This window comes from Oncorhynchus keta, unplaced genomic scaffold (genome assembly GCF_023373465.1).
Source record: "Oncorhynchus keta strain PuntledgeMale-10-30-2019 unplaced genomic scaffold, Oket_V2 Un_contig_14158_pilon_pilon, whole genome shotgun sequence".
Taxonomy (NCBI): Eukaryota; Metazoa; Chordata; class Actinopteri; order Salmoniformes; family Salmonidae; genus Oncorhynchus; species Oncorhynchus keta.
Genome location: NW_026278577.1, coordinates 1 through 17,951, shown reverse-complemented (window position 1 = coordinate 17,951; position 17,951 = coordinate 1). Strand labels below are relative to the sequence as shown.

The window sequence follows — 17,951 nt, the reverse complement described above, 5'->3', positions numbered from 1 at the left end:
GGACCTGTTGTGGTTGCTTCCCTATTGCCTAAGGCTAAGCTCACCTTTGGCAGCTATGGTCCTTAGTTGGCAGATTGAAACATGTTTAGCTAGAGCCTCGCAGATAGAAAAGCACTGCATAGAATAAACAGAAACATTTGCACTCTGCATAATGGAGGCTTGTCCAGTCTATACATTTCATTTCTATCTGCAGCGTTCTAAACATTGCATCCCATTGAATGTGCCTCAGTTCTCCCAGTCAGGGAGGAGTTAAGGACAATAGGGAGGTAGGCTTGGGCGATATTCCTTTTATACCAGGGTATTTAGAAAATACCAACGGCATGATTTTCAATACCATTATTTGGGTTGGGGCCACCAGCGCCTCGCAGGGCCTGCCGCGTTGAAACTTAAGTATAACTATAAGAAATACATGATATCCAGATCAGGGCTCCAGCTATGCATTTGGTTTGCTAACTTGCTAAGTGGCTAGATGTCAAGATCAAGCTTCTTGGTTACAATAGAAACATTCAATGCACTCCTGGATCAAGAACCCTGTCGCCTAATTTATTTTGTGCGTAAAGAATAAGTGAGCACTTCCGGTACAACATAAACCCCAGTGTGGTACAGAAACGGTATGAACATTTGGATACGGCCAAACTCTAGAGGAAGGTAGACAGTAGATCCCACACTGGGAGGAACTTCCATGGTCCCAACATCACAACTACTGAGTTGAAATAACATGGACAAAACAGGATAAGAAACTTTAATACTATTAAATTCTTTTCAAACATTTCAGGTGAAACCATTACATTTCAAATTATTAAAAAGGTCAAACTGACATTTTTCACTTGATTGTCCTTCATAACATCTGCTAATGGTCTATAACCTTGACTGAAATCTACTCTACCTTTCAGTGCAGATTATGGCTACATCTCAAACACTGTTCTCATCAGTTTAGAGCATTTTATGAAATAAACAGTTATTTAACTAGACTACATCAGGCCTGGAAGTACCTTGGTTCTGGGGAGTCCTAGTTTCAGATAAGAGATCAAAGTATTATATTCAAAATAACATCAGAAATATCATTGGTACCAAGTGTTTTAACACAATCCAACGGAAGTTACTGTATCTTCGTGCGATACAATTGCATATAATCAGATAATTGTTAAATAAATTGTTTACATACATTTGCAGTATACAAAATCTTTCATTTGGGGAAAAATCAGTATTATAATGGTGTTTTGAATCAGAAGAACATTCAGAACTGATTTATTATCAATAAAACCGTCAAGGAATAATGTCTAGCTATCTCTAGCAATAACTATTCAACACAAACACTTTACTTCAACGTCAAACTGCTTATCAATGATGTCAAATCAACACTGCATATCATGCAGAGTAACACTTCATTTGGACAGTCCATTTGTAGATGCTCTACAGACTATCACATTTCAACTAACTATGTACTAAACGCCAACCTTAACCAAATCATAAACTTAACTCTGACCCTAACCCCAACTAACTATTAACCCTTACCCTAAGCTTAGTAAGCAGTTGCTTATCAACAGATAGTTCTACAGCTGGACTATCCAAATAAAGTGGGGCCACATATTGGTTTAGGCATCTATCACAAAAATGTCCATATACACATTAGTCTAGGCTGCACACACACTCTTGGGGAGAAGAGAGAGACAGCAAAATCTATTTCCCGGAAACATAACAACTGGGAGTATTTTTCCATTAACAGAGTTCCCAATTAAATTATTCCCATTCAAGGATGAAAGCATCGGTGTCACTAATATTTTTTTATTTAACCTTTATTTAACTAGGCAAGTCATTTAAGAACAAATTCTTATTACAATATCGGCCTACCCCGGCCAAACCTTAACCTGGACGACGTTGGGACAATTGTGCGCCGCCCTACGGGACTCCCAAAAACGACCAGTTGTGATACAGCCAGGAATCAAACCAGGGTATGTAGTGACGCCTCTAGCACTGAGATGCAGTGCCTTGGACCGCTACGCCACTCGGGAACCCCCTCCCCCCATATAAAGCACAGGTGTCACTAACGTAAAGCACGGGTGTCACTAACGTAAAGCACGGGTGTCACCAACGTAAAGCACGGGTGTCACTAACGTAAAGCACGGGTGTCACTAACGTAAAGCACGGGTGTCACTAACGTAAAGCACGGGTGTCACTAACGTAAAGCACGGGTGTCACTAACGTAAAGCACGGGTGTCACTAACGTAAAGCACGGGTGTCACTAACGTAAAGCACGGGTGTCACTAACGTAAAGCACAGGTGTCACTAACGTAAAGCACGGGTGTCACTAATATTTTCAATGCATTTCCATCATCTCCAATATGATTGCCAGTGGATTGTTTACTCCTCTGGATTGGGAACAGTGTGCCTCCCAGTCCTCATCCCAGCGGATCAATGTTGTGCCGAGCTCAACACCCTGCACAGTCATAAACAATCTGTTCTGACTGGTCTGAATCCTGTTGCGAGAACTCTGGCCATCCAGCTGTTATACAGGTTAGTGAGCTTGGGTGCTCCGCTGACCACCAGGAGTGTGAGTGACATCAGAGTCCCCCTGCGTTCTCCTCTTCGCTGGCCATCTTGCTGAACTTCTCCGTCAGAGCTTCAGCGCTGATCTTGGGCAGTCCGTTGTCAAGGGGACAGCCCTCCACCAGACTGTTCATAGGGGTGGGGGGGAAGTAGGAGTCCTCCTCTATCCCAGCGTCCTCAGTGTACGCTCGTTGCTGTGGTACCTCGTAACTCTCCTCTAGGGTCCCACAATGCACCTCTCTTCGCTCCCTGTCCCTCAGGAAGTCCTTGATGATGGGCAGCACCTTCTTCCTGGAGGCCAACGTGTTGCCCTGGAGGTAAGCCCTGATGTCTGAGTAAGGGCTGCTCATTGGACTCAGGCTCAGACTGGGTCTCCGGGCTTGCTCCAAGGCTTGGCTCATCTGCAGGACAACAAAGACCATGTAAAAAAAAAAAACATTGTAAAAAACAACCCTGGCAACCCAAAGCTTACTATCAACTCTTCATAATGACTTACTTTAACTCTAGATAGTCAACACTATGGGATCATGTCCGATTGGGATGGTGTAGTTCCTACCTCCCCCCTGTAGAGGGTGCTGGAGCTGTAGACGGCCAGCTGCCTGAAGGGCTCCTTGTTATCATTGAAGGAGATCGTCATGGCCACCACCAGGTTGTAGCTGTGCTTGTGGCAGAACTCACAGAGCTCTTGCTGTAAGCTTTGTCTCTGTAGAAAAGCCTGAGGGACAACATTTATAGATATTACAGTTTGTTTGTAAATCTCAGTATGAACTCAAGTGCAGCTGTTGAGTCCCTTTATAAGTTCACATGAAGAGACAGGCACAGGGTTAGTGCATTTTTACTTGTGGGTGGTTCCACCTGATTGGACATGTGGGGGGGTGATCTTCATGAACTAGGTGAAACATCCCACCTTCACATTTTGAGTGTCTGAAGGGTGCGTCAGGCAGTAACACAGGGAAGTGTCTGAAGGGTGCGTCAGGCAGTAACAACAGGGAAGTGTCTGAAGGGTGCGTCAGGCAGTAACAACAGGGAAGTGTCTGAAGGGTGCGTCAGGCAGTAACACAGGGAAGTGTCTGAAGGGTGTGTCAGGCAGTAACAACAGGGAAGTGTCTGAAGGGTGCGTCAGGCAGTAACACAGGGAAGTGTCTGAAGGGTGCGTCAGGCAGTAACAACAGGGAAGTGTCTGAAGGGTGCGTCAGGCAGTAACAACAGGGAAGTGTCTGAAGGGTGTGTCAGGCAGTAACAACAGGGAAGTGTCTGAAGGGTGCGTCAGGCAGTAACAACAGGGAAGTGTCTGAAGGGTGCGTCAGGCAGTAACAACAGGGAAGTGTCTGAAGGGTGCGTCAGGCAGTAACAACAGGGAAGTGTCTGAAGGGTGCGTCAGGCAGTAACAACAGGGAAGTGTCTGAAGGGTGTGTCAGGCAGTAACAACAGGGAAGTGTCTGAAGGGTGTGTCAGGCAGTAACAACAGGGAAGTGTCTGAAGGGTGCGTCAGGCAGTAACACAGGGAAGTGTCTGAAGGGTGCGTCAGGCAGTAACACAGGGAAGTGTCTGAAGGGTGTGTCAGGCAGTAACAACAGGGAAGTGTCTGAAGGGTGTGTCAGGCAGTAACAACAGGGAAGTGTCTGAAGGGTGTGTCAGGCAGTAACAACAGGGAAGTGTCTGAAGGGTGTGTCAGGCAGTAACAACGGGGAAGTGTCTGAAGGGTGCATCAGGCAGTAGCACAGAGAAGTATCTGAAGGGTGTGTCAGGCAGTAGCACGGGGAAGTGTCTGAAGGGTGTGTCAGGCAGTAACACGGGGAAGTGTCTGAAGGGTGTGTCAGGCAGTAACAAGGGGAAGTGTCTGAAGGGTGTGTCAGGCAGTAACACAGGGAAGTGTCTGAAGGGTGTGTCAGGCAGTAACATGGGGAAGTGTCTGAAGGGTGTGTCAGGCAGTAACACAGAGAAGTGTCTGAAGGGTGCATCAGGCAGTAACACAGGGAAGTGTCTGAAGGGTGCGTCAGGCAGTAACACAGGGAAGTGTCTGAAGGGTGTGTCAGGCAGTAACAACAGGGAAGTGTCTGAAGGGTGCGTCAGGCAGTAACAATGGGGAAGTGTCTGAAGGGTGTGTCAGGCAGTAGTACGGGAAGTGTCTGAAGGGTGTGTCAGGCAGTAACATGGGGAAGTGTCTGAAGGGTGTGTCAGGCAGTAACAATGGGGAAGTGTCTGAAGGGTGTGTCAGGCAGTAACAACAGGGAAGTGTCTGAAGGGTGTGTCAGGCAGTAACAACGGGAAGTGTCTGAAGGGTGTGTCAGGCAGTAACAACAGGGAAGTGTCTGAAGGGTGCTGATAACAACAGGACTGTCTGAAGGGTGTGTCAGTTTAGGGAAGTGTCTGAAAGGCAGTAACAACAGGGAAGTGTCTGTAAGGGTGTTCAGGCAGTGAACACATGCATTGTCTGAGATGGTCAGGCAGTAACACAGGGAAGTGTCTGAACTGGCAGTAACATGAGAAGTGTCTGAAGGGTGCGTCATGCTAGTGTAATATATCAGGCAGTAACAACCAGGGAAGTGTCTGAAGGGTTAAGATGCACACCCACAGGCAGTAACATCAGGGAAGTGTCTGAAGGGTGTTTTAGTAACATGGGGAAGTGTCTGATGCCACCTTCAGTAACAGGGAAGTGTCTGTTCTGGCAGTAACAACAGGTAAGAAGGGTGCCAGGCAGTAACAAGGGAATCTCTGAAGGGCAAAAACATTGTAACAACAGGGAAGTGTCTGAAGGGTCATCAGGCAGTAACATGGGAAGTGTCTGAAGGGTCATGCCCAGTAACAACAGGGAAGTGTCTGAAGTGTGTGTCAGGCAGTAACATGGGGAAGTGTCTGAAGGGTGCTCAGGCAGTAACAACAGGGAAGTGTCTGAAGGGTGCGTCAGGCAGTAACAAATCTGAAGGGTGCGTCAGGCAGTAACAACAGGGAAGTGTCTGAAGGGTGCGTCAGGCAGTAACACAGGGAAGTGTCTGAGTGCGTCGGGCAGTAACACAGGGAAGTGTCTGAAGGGTGCGCCGGGCAGTAACAACAGGGAAGTGTCTGAAGGGTGCGCCAGGCAGTAACAACAGGGAAGTGTCTGAAGGGTGCGTCAGGCAGTAACAACAGGGAAGTATCTGAAGGACTGTCAGGCAGTAGTACGGGGAAGTGTCTGAAGGGTGTGTCAGGCAGTAACACGGGGAAGTGTCTGAAGGGTGTGTCAGGCAGTAACAACAGGGAAGTGTCTGAAGGGTGTGTCAGGCAGTAACAACAGGGAAGTGTCTGAAGGGTGCCAGGCAGTAACACAGTGTCTGAAGGGTGCAGGCAGTAACAACAGGGAAGTGTCTGAAGGGTGATCAGGCAGTAACAACAGGGAAGTGTCTGAAGGTCTCGTCAGGCAGTAATGCAGGGAAGTGTCTGAAGGGTGCATAGGCAGTAACACTGGGAAGTGTCTGAAGGGTGCGTCAGGCAGTAACAACAGGGAAGTTATATTTCTGTGTCTGAAGGGTGTCAGGCAGTAACAACAGGGAAGTGTCTGAAGGGTGATAACACAGGGAAGTGTCTGAAGGGTGCGTCAGCAGTAACAACAGGCCCACCGTGTCTGAAGGTAGCGTCAGGCAGTAACAGGGAAGTGTCTGAAGGGTGTTCAGGCTAACAACAGGGAAGTGTCTGAAGGGTGGTCGTCAGGCTAACAACAGGGAAGTGTCTGAAGGGTGCTCAGAGTAACAACAAGTGTCAAGGGTGCTCAGGCAGTAACAGAAGTGTCTGAAGGGTGCGTCAGGCAGTAACAACAGGGAAGTGTCTGAAGGGTGTGTCAACAGAACAACAGGGAAGTGTCTGAAGGGTGCAACAGACAGTAACAACAGGGAAGTGTCTGAAGGGTGTGTCAGGCAGTAACACAGAGAAGTGTCTGAAGGGTGTGTCAGACAGCCACACAAGTCAGAGCTGCAACAGGCAGTAACACAGAGAAGTGTCTGAAGCTGCAACAGACAGCCAGGGAAGTCAGAGCTGCAACAGACAGCCACACAGTGTCAGAGCTGCAACAGTAACAGGGGAAGTGTCAGAGCTGCAACAGACAGCCACACAGTCAGAAGCTGCAACAGACAGCCACAACAGGGAAGTGTCTGAGGGTGCAACAGACAGCCACACAGGGAAGTCAGAAGGGTGCTGCAGTAACAACAGGGAAGTGTCTGAGGGTGCAAGGCAGAACACAGGGAAGTGTCTGAAGGGTGCTGCAGTTTACAGACTGAAGTGTGTGTCACACATGGGGAAGTGTCTGAAGCTCAGGCAAACAGACAGGGAAGTGTCTGAAGGGTGCAGTCAGGCAGTAACAACAGGGAAGTGTCACAGTCAGGCAGTAACAACAGGGAAGTGTCTGAAGGGTGCGTCAGGCAGTAACACAGGGAAGTGTCTGAAGGGTGCGTGGGCAGTAACACAGGGAAGTGTCAGGTGCGCCGGGCAGTCAACAGGGGAAGTGTCTGAAGGGTGCCCAGGCAGTGACTGTCAGTCAGGCAGTAACAACAGGTTCTGAAGGGTGTGTCAGGCAGTGTACCAGAAGGGTGTTTATCAGAGTAACACGGAAGGCATGTGTCAGGCAGTAACAACAGGGAAGTGTCTGAAGGGTGTGTCAGGCAGTAACAACAGGGAAGTGTCTGAAGGGACAGAGGCAGTAACAAGAAGTGTCCCAGGTGACCAGGCAGTCCAACAGGGAAGTGTCTGAAGGGTGCGTCAGGCAGTAACAACAGGGAAGTGTCTGAAGGTTGCGTCCATGCAGTAACAGCAGGAAGTGTCTGAAGGGTGTTCAGGCAGTAACAACAGGGAAGTATCTGAAGGGTGCGTCAGGCAGTAACAACAGGGAAGTGTCTGAAGGGTGCGTCGGGCCACAGAGAAGTGTCTGAAGGGTGCCCGGCAGTAACACAGGGAAGTATCTGAAGGGTGCGTCAGTCACAGGGAAGTGTCTGAAGCAGTAACACAGGGAAGGCTGAAGGGTGTGTCATGCAGTAACAACAGGTCAGTGTGGGAACTGTCTGAAGGGTGGGGAAGTGTCTGAAGGGTGTGTCAGAGTAACACAGGGAAGTGTCTGAAGGGTGTGTCAGGCAGTAACAACAGGGAAGTGTCTGAAGGGTGTGTCAGGCAGTAACACAGGGAAGTGTCTGAAGGGTGCATCAGGCAGTAACACAGGGAAGTGTCTGAAGGGTGCGTCAGGCAGTAACACAGGGAAGTGTCTGAAGGGTGCGTCAGGCAGTAACAACAGGGAAGTGTCTGAAGGGTGCATCAGGCAGTAACACAGGGAAGTGTCTGAAGGGTGCGACAGGCAGTAACACAGGGAAGTGTCTGAAGGGTGGTCAGGCAGTAACAACAGGGAAGTGTCTGAAGGGTGTGTCAGGCAGTAACAACAGGGAAGTGTCTGAAGGCTGTGTCAGGCAGTAACAACAGGGAAGTGTCTGAAGGGTGTCAAACAGCCAGTAACAACGGGAAGTGTCTGAAGGGTGCATCAGGCAGTAGCACAGAGAAGTATCTGAAGGGTGTCAGGCAGTAGCAAAGTGTCTGAAGGGTGTGTCAAGTAGCACGGGGAAGTGTCTGAAGGGTGTGTCAGGCAGTAACATGGGGAAGTGTCTGAAGGTGTGTCAGGCTAATGGGGAAGTGTCTGAAGGGTTTCAGGCAGTAGTACGGGAAGTGTCTGAAGGGTGTGTCAGGCAGTAGCATGGGGAAGTGTCTGAAGGGTGTGTCAGGCAGTAACAATGGGGAAGTGTCTGAAGGGTGTGTCAGGCAGTAGCACGGGGAAGTGTCTGAAGGGTGTGTCAGGCAGTAACATGGGGAAGTGTCTGAAGGGTGTGTCAGGCAGTAACAATGGGGAAGTGTCTGAAGGGTGTGTCAGGCAGTAGTACGGGGAAGTGTCTGAAGGGTGTGTCAGGCAGTAGCATGGGGAAGTGTCTGAAGGGTGTGTCAGGCAGTAACAATGGGGAAGTGTCTGAAGGGTGTGTCAGGCAGTAGCACGGGGAAGTGTCTGAAGGGTGTGTCAGGCAGTAACAATGGGGAAGTGTCTGAAGGGTGTGTCAGGCAGTAGCACGGGGAAAGGCTCTGATAACTTGAGGACTGTGTTCAGTTTAGATCTGAAAATGAGATTCTGTAAAGAATTCATAGGTGAAACATGCATTGTGAGATGGCATACTGCAGTAGAACTGGGTACATGATAGTATTTGAACCATGCTATTATCCACCAGTAGTACGTGTAACCTTGTGTTGTATCACATTTTGAATAGTTAAGATGCACACCCACCTCCAGTGTCATATATATCACACTGACTGCCAGTTTTAAATCTCCTTCCGATGCCACCTTCATGTCTTTCAGAAGCATCTGTTCTGTGGTAAGACCTGGGAACAAGGGAATACGAGCAAAAAACATTGTCGGTCTCCCTCTCCTTCATACTTAAACATGGCATTGATATCATGGGATGCCCATCGTTCTAATCTGAGAGGCAAAAACCACATCCACAAGGCTGAGCTTCAGGTATTAATCCTGGGGTGTTTACCTGACACGTCAAATTTAGCATTCTGCAAGGACTGGAAGAGGACGCCCCTTGGTGGCAGGTTGGGGAAGTGCGTCTCCAGGAGGCCAGCGTACTGGCTGTCTTTAGGGGTGACTTTCCCTGCCTCTGGGGCCATGTTCACACAGTCTAACACTATGGTGCCTGTGATCACAAAGAACAGGATGTCAGTCTCGTCACACAGTGATGCAGTTAAAGGCATAGTTCACTTAATACTGAAATGATTTCCACATACATCAGTTATATTTCTGGTTACCATATAAGAGCTGGGCCACCTGTTGGTCGAGGACTTCAGGGGCTTTCTGGATGATCCGTTCTGCCACCAGGGTGGAGCAGTCTCACTCTCCACGGTAACAACCCAGGAGGGAGATTCCTCTCCAGGAGGTGATGGTCGATCACCTCCAGCCATCTTCTAGATCACAGTCAGAGCTGCAACAGACAGCCACACAGTCAGAGTGCAACTCAGCCACTAGTCAGAGCTGCAACAGACAGCCACACAGTCAGAGCTGCAACAGACAGCCACACAGTCAGAGCTGCAACAGACAGCCACACAGTCAGAGCTCCAACAGACAGCCACACAGTCAGAGCTCCAACAGACAGCCACACAGTCAGAGCTGCAACAGACAGCCACACAGTCAGAGCTGCATCAGACAGCCACACAGTCAGAGCTGCAACAGACAGCCACACAGTCAGAGCTGCAACAGACAGCCACACAGTCAGAGCTGCAACAGACAGCCACACAGTCAGAGCTGCAACAGACATCTATCTCCAACAACAGTCTCATCTATCCAACAGACAACCACACAGTCTCATCTATCTAGACAGCCACACAGTCAGACTTCCAGTCAAGCTATTTCAAGGATCTCTATCAGTGTTGCTTTTATAGAATACAGTCTCATCTATCTCCTGGATGACTGTCAACCCAGTCTCATCTATCTACGGTATAACCCTGTCTCATCTATCCACCAGTATAACCGGCAGTCTCATCCAGCTATCCCGGACACCAGGTCATCCTGGGAGAGGCCACTCTCATCTATCAGGAATATTGTCCCAGTCTCTCATCTATGTTCAGAACGGAAGAGGAACTTTCCCAGAATCATCTGGGATCTACGAGAGGTATAACACCTGTCTCATCTATTGAACCATTCTCAACACATGGTCTCAAATCTGGGGTGGGTTATCTCACCTTGGACAGGAAGTATAACCCAGAGTCTCATCTATCTACAGGCCTCGTTCCCCAGAACCCAGTCTCATCTATCCCCTGTGGAGGGTAGAGTATAATACAGTCACAAGAATATCCAACTCCTATGAGGGAATACCATGAGAAAATACAGTCTCATCTATCCATTACTCTCATCTGCAATGAACCTTTTAAGGCTATCATCTATCTTAGTGATATAACCCAGTCTCATCTATCTGTGTTATAACAATGCCAGTCTCATCTATCACAGGAGATAACCCAGTCTCATCTATCCCCCATCCTAGATAAAACCCTGGACACTGTTTCATCTTCTGAAGGGTCAATGGCAGAAAGTGGATGAGCTATCTACTGATATAACCTGAAGTCTTTGGCATCTTTCAAACAGCCTTAGGCTAACCCATCAATGACCTCTAGAGCAGACTGTGATGTAATGGCTAAGCTCTGACATCCTATCTCCACTACGTGTTTTTGTTGAATCTTTTATCTATCCACGTATAACCCAGTCTCATCTATCTGTGACAGCAGCACGAGTCATGGGTGCCAGAGCTAGGGGCTAACAGAGGCAGCTTGTTCATCTACAACGCCATGTGACAACCCAGTCTCATCTATCCACGGTACAACCCAGTTCATCTATCCAGTAATCGAAACCCTGGTCTCATCTATCAAGCACGAGGTGAAAAAATAAAATCTGTGCCCTTAGAGCAAGGCACTTAATCCTAATTGGTCCTGTAAATCGCTCTCATCTAAAATGTTCCCAGTCAGTGAGAGGGGATCATTAACCCCCCCCCCCCAACACTCAGTAGTACTCATCTATCAGCCATCTGTTGCAGATCAACCCAGTCTCATCTATCTACGATATAACCCAGTCTCATCTATCTACGATATAACCCAGTCTCATCTATCTACGATATAACCCAGTCTCATCTATCTACGATATAACCCAGTCTCATCTATCTACGATATAACCCAGTCTCATCTATCTACGATATAACCCAGTCTCATCTATCTACGATATAACCCAGTCTCATCTATCCACGATATAACCCAGTCTCATCTATCCACGATACAACCCAGTCTCATCTATCCACGGTACAACCCAGTCTCATCTATCCACGGTACAACCCAGTCTCATCTATCCACGGTACAACCCAGTCTCATCTATCCACGGTACAACCCAGTCTCATCTATCCACGGTACAACCCAGTCTCATCTATCCACGGTACAACCCAGTCTCATCTATCCACGGTACAACCCAGTCTCATCTATCCACGGTACAACCCAGTCTCATCTATCCACGGTACAACCCAGTCTCATCTATCCACGGTACAACCCAGTCTCATCTATCCACGGTATAACCCAGTCTCATCTATCCACGGTACAACCCAGTCTCATCTATCCACGGTACAACCCAGTCTCATCTATCCACGGTATAACCCAGTCTCATCTATCCACGATATAACCCAGTCTCATCTATCCACGGTATAACCCAGTCTCATCTATCCACGATATAACCCAGTCTCATCTATCCACGATATAACCCAGTCTCATCTATCCACGATATAACCCAGTCTCATCTATCCACGGTACAACCCAGTCTCATCTATCCACGGTACAACCCAGTCTCATCTATCCACGGTACAACCCAGTCTCATCTATCCACGGTACAACCCAGTCTCATTTATCCACGGTACAACCCAGTCTCATCTATCCACGGTACAACCCAGTCTCATCTATCCACGATACAACCCAGTCTCATCTATCCACGATACAACCCAGTCTCATCTATCCATGATGTTTTCAGATTGATACAGAAGGAGTGGAAGCCACTGTTAACTATTGAAATGCACCTCACCTGTCTTTCAGTTCCCATTAGACTTCTCTCTCAACCCAGCCTCCCCATGTACACACTGGATAGTACATCTGTGCAGGTGCTGACTTCTCTTCCCCCTCACTGAACACCGAGTAAATAAGGTGTGACGCTCTGAGGCGCTATATACACACCATCTGATCTCACTAATCTTGATAGGGCTTGTTTTGAACCCAAACAGTGCTCTTTTCACTTAAGGTCAAGAGCACGACATCAAGACCCTGAAATTAAAGCCACCGTGTAACTGTAAGTATGGCAGACATGCAAAGCAAAAAAATGCACGTGGGCATATTGACACCTGACAGGCACCTGACAGGCAGCTGACCCTACAAGAAATGTACTTTCATGGCCCATTACAATTGAACAATTATATGTTTGAATATCACTTAAATATATTAATGCATATATATCATGCAACATAATGAAGCAGTGTATGAGTTACATTTAACACAATTATGTGATCACGTGACAATGCTAATTTGCCTGGCTAGCCAACTAGCTAGCTGTAATTACAGTCTATGTACAGTACAGTTCAAATGTAGTTAGTGTACGGTGACAACTGTCTCAGTCTGATCTAATTTGATGCGCATGCACGAGCCCACAAGCAACACCGGGACCATGCGGCAGGCTGCTGTCACATTGCCCTACTGTTTTTCAATGACAAGTCTTTCGACTTGATCTAGTCGGAATTTAATGTCTAGCTACCTTTCTCCTGATATCTCTGAAAACCCCACTAATTTGTGCATCAAATGTACATGTCGAAGTTATTTATTAGACTACATAACTAGCTAACGTTAGCCGTTAAGACAAACTAAACATTGAAAATGGATAAAGCAAACAAACGGCGCGACCACCAGAAACCGTCTATGTTCCTACCTTCAGCTCATTGCGACAGCTTTTTAAAAATATATCCATGGTTATTGGATGCACTACCTAAAGACAGTCTGAAATGAGTTTGCTAGTTGTCTTTGTTGCATATAGCTAACGTTAGCTGTATCTGCACGTCTCAGGAATGAAAAGACTGCACTGTAAGTTTGAAATGTTAATGCCCAAGAGTCGTGCGTGACTCGTCTTGGGCTGACGTGACGTTCAAAGACGGGACGTAGTATTGTGGGTAGTGTAGTATCAAATATTGGTTTACAAACTGGTAGTTTCAAAGAGGTTGTAGCAAAGATGTTTTATAACTAAACCAAGATAGACCACAGCCTCTCGTTTCCAATGGGAACAAATGGGCCATAGTGGTCAGACCAAGCAAGGGGGCAGAGCCAAATACGAGCTAGCGGGATCCTATTGGCCCGTTCTTGCGTTATTTTCATATTTCCGCCAGGGAACGCCTACTCTGAAATGCGCGTGTGCAATAACTTACTTTGCATTTGCACTCCTTCTAAACAACGCGACTTTTGAAAACTTTTGCAACGGGTAAAGTCTACAAACCGTAGTCCATTCTGTTCATAACATATTCCAGTTGTGCGAACAGAAAACTATATTGATATCAAATGTTTCATTGGTAGTGATTGGAAACGCTAAGCGGATGCTTCACATTTAAACATTTAGGGTAACTTACCCAGCAGGTTAGGACAATTTACGCAGTTAGTTTAGGAGAATAGGTTATGGTTATGAAAAGGGTTAGGTGAGCTATAATTATCCTGATGCAACTCAATAGTCACTTTGACATCAGTGCCATCCCTTCTAGACATGACCAGTGTCCCATAGGCTGTAAAAAGAGTGTCATGGGACCACTCTTTTTACAGACTCCCCCAAAGAAACAACCCCTCAATATTTGATGGTTTACAATTCTTTTAATTTTTTGTTCATTAGGACCTTACGTCAACTGTCGACAAACAATCAACTGTCTTTTCTTTCTTTTTTAACAGACTATCTCTGGGTAATAACATGTACCATGTAGCCTATTATAAAACATGGGAAATGGTAGGCTCTGTTAATGTCTTTTATGGTTCATCATCATCTTCGGTAGATATTTCACAATTCTATATCAGTGAAGATCGGTAAGGCTGGGTTTACACAGGCAGCCCAATTCTGATTATTTTGCCGTTAATTGGTCTTTTGGCAAATCAGACCGGCCCTTTTGCCGATAATTGGGTAAAACATCAGAATTGGGCTGCCTGTGTAAACTCAGCCTTACAAATCTTCACTAATATAGAATTGTGAAATATCTACCTAAGACATGGATAATCACATAAAATACACAACTAATATATATTTTACAATATATATCTTGTCAAAAATGTTTTGTAATTACCCATTCTATCCCAACTCCACCTGAACTGAGATTATTATGGACATTTGGTCCTATGTATTAAACAAATGTGAAAGAGCAAATAAAACTAAGATTTATTTGAACACTGGAGGTAAATGGCTATAAAAAGATGCAGGATAAAATAAAACATTTTTGTTCAGTCTTTAAAAAAAGCTAACCCATGCTAAAACAATAGATACGATCCATTGATAAAAATTAGTAGTATTTGCACTTGAAACCATCTTTGGCAAAAATCATCACATTCCCTTGTCTTGGACTCCAAAGAGAGATGGTATGGAGAAATTCTTTAATGATGCTTTTTTTGTTTTGTCTCTGTAGTAATGCACTTGGTATGGTTGTAATTCTACTGTTGCCACCTGACTCCTTGCTCTCATTGGACATGTCCCTCATCGCTCCAGTCTAGATCTTCTCTCATTGGACATGTCCGTCATCGCTCCAGTCTAGATCTTCTCTCATTGGACATGTCCCTCATCGCTCCAGTCTAGATCTTCTCTCATTGGACAAGTCCCTCATCGCTGCAGCCTAAATCTTCTTTACATAATTCCCAGGAAACATGCCTTCCCTCCCGCGAAGACGACCGTACCACCAGCCTGATGGATCTGGAGGGAGGATGGGTGAGAAAACCGGTCAATCTAGACATTATAGACTATATTGCCCTTTTCTATCCTCAAGAGGGAATTACAGGTGAAGCACAGGAAGACTGCATCACAGTTGAACATGTGGTTATAGAATGCCTTTAATAATGCTACAATACTAGCAGTATATAATATGTAGCAGTACTTATAGTATATGACTAATAGCAGTTTTATACTACTGTAATTAATATACTCAGTTTATATAACTATAACTTCAGAGATGATCTACTGTAAGAGTTTAGTACCTTCAGTGAGGATTTCAATGACATCCTCCGCGTTGAAGCTCAGCTCATCAGTGTCCTGGGCGTCGTAAGCATACAGCGCCGGCATTCTGGGGCGCGAGGCTTGGGCTTGGGGGCAGGCTTGGGGCGGCCCGCTCCTGGGGAAGGCTTGACCTCCTTCGAGCGTCTACGATGAACACTGAGCGAAATTGGGAGGAGAGACAGAGAGATTTATAAAAAGTGCCTTTCTTGGTTTACAGTATATAGTTTTTTTTTTTCGAAACACCAGCAACAACAGGAAGAATATCAATTTTAACAACCTAACAAGTATTCAAACAGGACGTGAGAACTCACCCAGCCACTCCCTGGTCAGGCACGTTCATGAAAGCGGTGTCTGCCTGGCTCTGGTTGTTGGAGTGGTTGTTGGTCTGCCGGGACCTCTGTTGTCGGGGTAGTGTAGGCTGCTCCATACTGGACTGCCGGCGGAGCAGAGAGACCCTGGACGAGGGTGGCCCACCCCGCTGACCACCACCCCCACCTCGGCCTCTGCCCCTGGGGGCACCTGAGACAGATGTTGAGTCAGGTCAAAAGTGAAATGAGTGCCATCTTTGGAGAGGCTCAGATATCTAGTTCTCTCACCTTGTGACTGCTGTCCTGAGCCTGGAGTCTGGTTTCCCATGTAGCGACTTTTCCTGTTGTCCCTGCGGGTCGGTCCTGGGGAACACATGACAAAAAGGTGTGATGTGTCTGAAATGCTATGGGACGGTTGCAGACTCAGATTAAGCCTACTAATAGAAGTCTCCATTCAAAGTGCTTGGACTCACTGGAGTTCTTTGGGAGCCCGGGTCCGATGGTGACTATGAGGACCTTGCTGCTGGGCTTCACAACCGCCTCTTCTCCTTGGCCCGGCTGGAACTGGATCTGCCTGGAGCCAGCAGCTGAGAACGGCCCCCAACCTCCCTTCTTCACCTTAAACTCCAGTCTAAACGAGGAACGGAGAGGGGAGAGAGAAGCGCAATGGGTTAAGATATGGCTTAAAAGACTCAAACTGGATAACTTTTGCGTATTTTGAGATTGAGATTATTCATGATCGTTGACGTAAAGCATGACACTGGTATGTTTTAAGGGGAAATCATCAGTTGCAACATCCCTTTTTGGACTTATAAATTAATGATTTAATTGATTCTCTAAGAATATAATAATTTAGCTTGGGGGCGTCTCCCGCCAAAATGTGTAAAGGCCCTCCTCTTGGCCACAGGTCTTGCTGTTTTAAAGCAAATTTCGTGCCATTCTGCACATTTCAATATGTGGGGAGATTTTTTTTGTTTTAATAGCAAATTTCGTACAATTCTCCACATTTTGCCAGGGCTTATGCCATGTTCTTATGCTATCTGGGTGACTCAAACATTATAACAAAATCACAGCGAGACCCATGACATCTTTGGAATTTTAGATTCTCCCAGACTGTCTAGTTTTCATTTTGGTGGTTGTACATGATCTTATAAAGATATAGCCCCATCATCTTTTATACATACTTTATATGTGGTTTTAGTCATTTAAGTTGCTGATAAATCAATACACTGGAGTCAGAACCCAAAATATAGGCTTACTTTACTCCAATGTTTGTATACAAAGTAAATGTAAAACTGTATAGCCTCAAAACATGGTTAAAGCTCTCTTTATAATATCAGTCCTTGCATCCATATCGGTCTATGAGAGAGTGGTTTTATTTCCCCAGCCCTCAGCTTTTTATAGAAAACCACTGTTATGGTTTCAACTGTTTAACAGTAAGACCCCACTGACTGGTCTAAGGCTAAGCTCAGAGTAAAGACTGACTGACAGGTTGTTGAACTTGAGCGGTAGCTTCCTCTGGGTCTTCTCATCATAACGTTTGTAGAGCAGACTGAGGAACTCCGTCTTGAAGATGCACTGAAGGACACTGTCGTAATGCTCCTCGTGGATGATGAAGAAGTCATCCTGCAGGGTACTGAGGGAGGAAAGGAGACATCTTTTCAATGAAAAGCCCATTTCTACTACTGTGCATCATGACCATCAACTGGTATAACACTTCCAGAGTATCTAAACCGGCACCTGAGAGAGACTGACTGAATCTTCTCCACTTCTATCTGTCTCTTCAGAACCTCGTGGATCTGTCCCTTATCTGGTCCCTGCTTCACCTTCTCACGACCAATCAGATACAGGAACTTAGGGGTCAGGATGAGGTCACGCTTCACAGTCTGCAAGATGGAGAGGGGGATATTATATAACTTGTTGCCATTATAGGCTTACTGACCAGGAACCACAATATATAGACTGACTGACAGGTTGTTGTTCATTGAGCAGACAAGCATTGGCAGTATCCACCAAACCATCGAGGGACTAGAAACACTGTCTTGTCTATCTAACATGAATAACAATAGCATTATGCGTTCTGTGACAATGTTAATGTTGGTTTGTTACTGTGGTCATACTTGACTCTTACCCTAAACCTGCGGTCATATTTGGCAACCACATCTGCAAATCGATCTTCCCGGGCGGCCCACGAACTGCCGGATCTCGGGTGGTTGTCAGTGCCGATGTAGTCGCCCACAAAGTTCCTGTTGAGGCTGTTCCTCCTCCTCTCCTTCTTATTCAGTAGGATGTCTGAGGCTACA

The 17,951-nt window shown here is 46.4% G+C and overlaps 1 protein-coding gene and 1 pseudogene across 1 annotated transcript; both read right to left on the bottom strand.

Annotated features, from left to right (window-relative positions):
- Positions 1-572: 572 nt before the first annotated feature.
- LOC127918424 (exopolyphosphatase PRUNE1-like) lies at positions 573-14,831 on the bottom strand (annotated as a pseudogene).
- Positions 13,943-17,843, bottom strand: LOC118373328 (unconventional myosin-Ie-like; the record flags this gene model as incomplete). The annotated part of the gene is made up of 8 exons (XM_052501705.1): positions 13,943-15,040; positions 15,322-15,496; positions 15,652-15,859; positions 15,937-16,011; positions 16,122-16,279; positions 17,138-17,284; positions 17,389-17,534; positions 17,780-17,843. Coding segments are annotated over 7 exons (934 nt in total), but the record flags the coding sequence as incomplete, so codon positions are not given.
- Between the last annotated feature and the right edge of the window lie 108 nt (positions 17,844-17,951).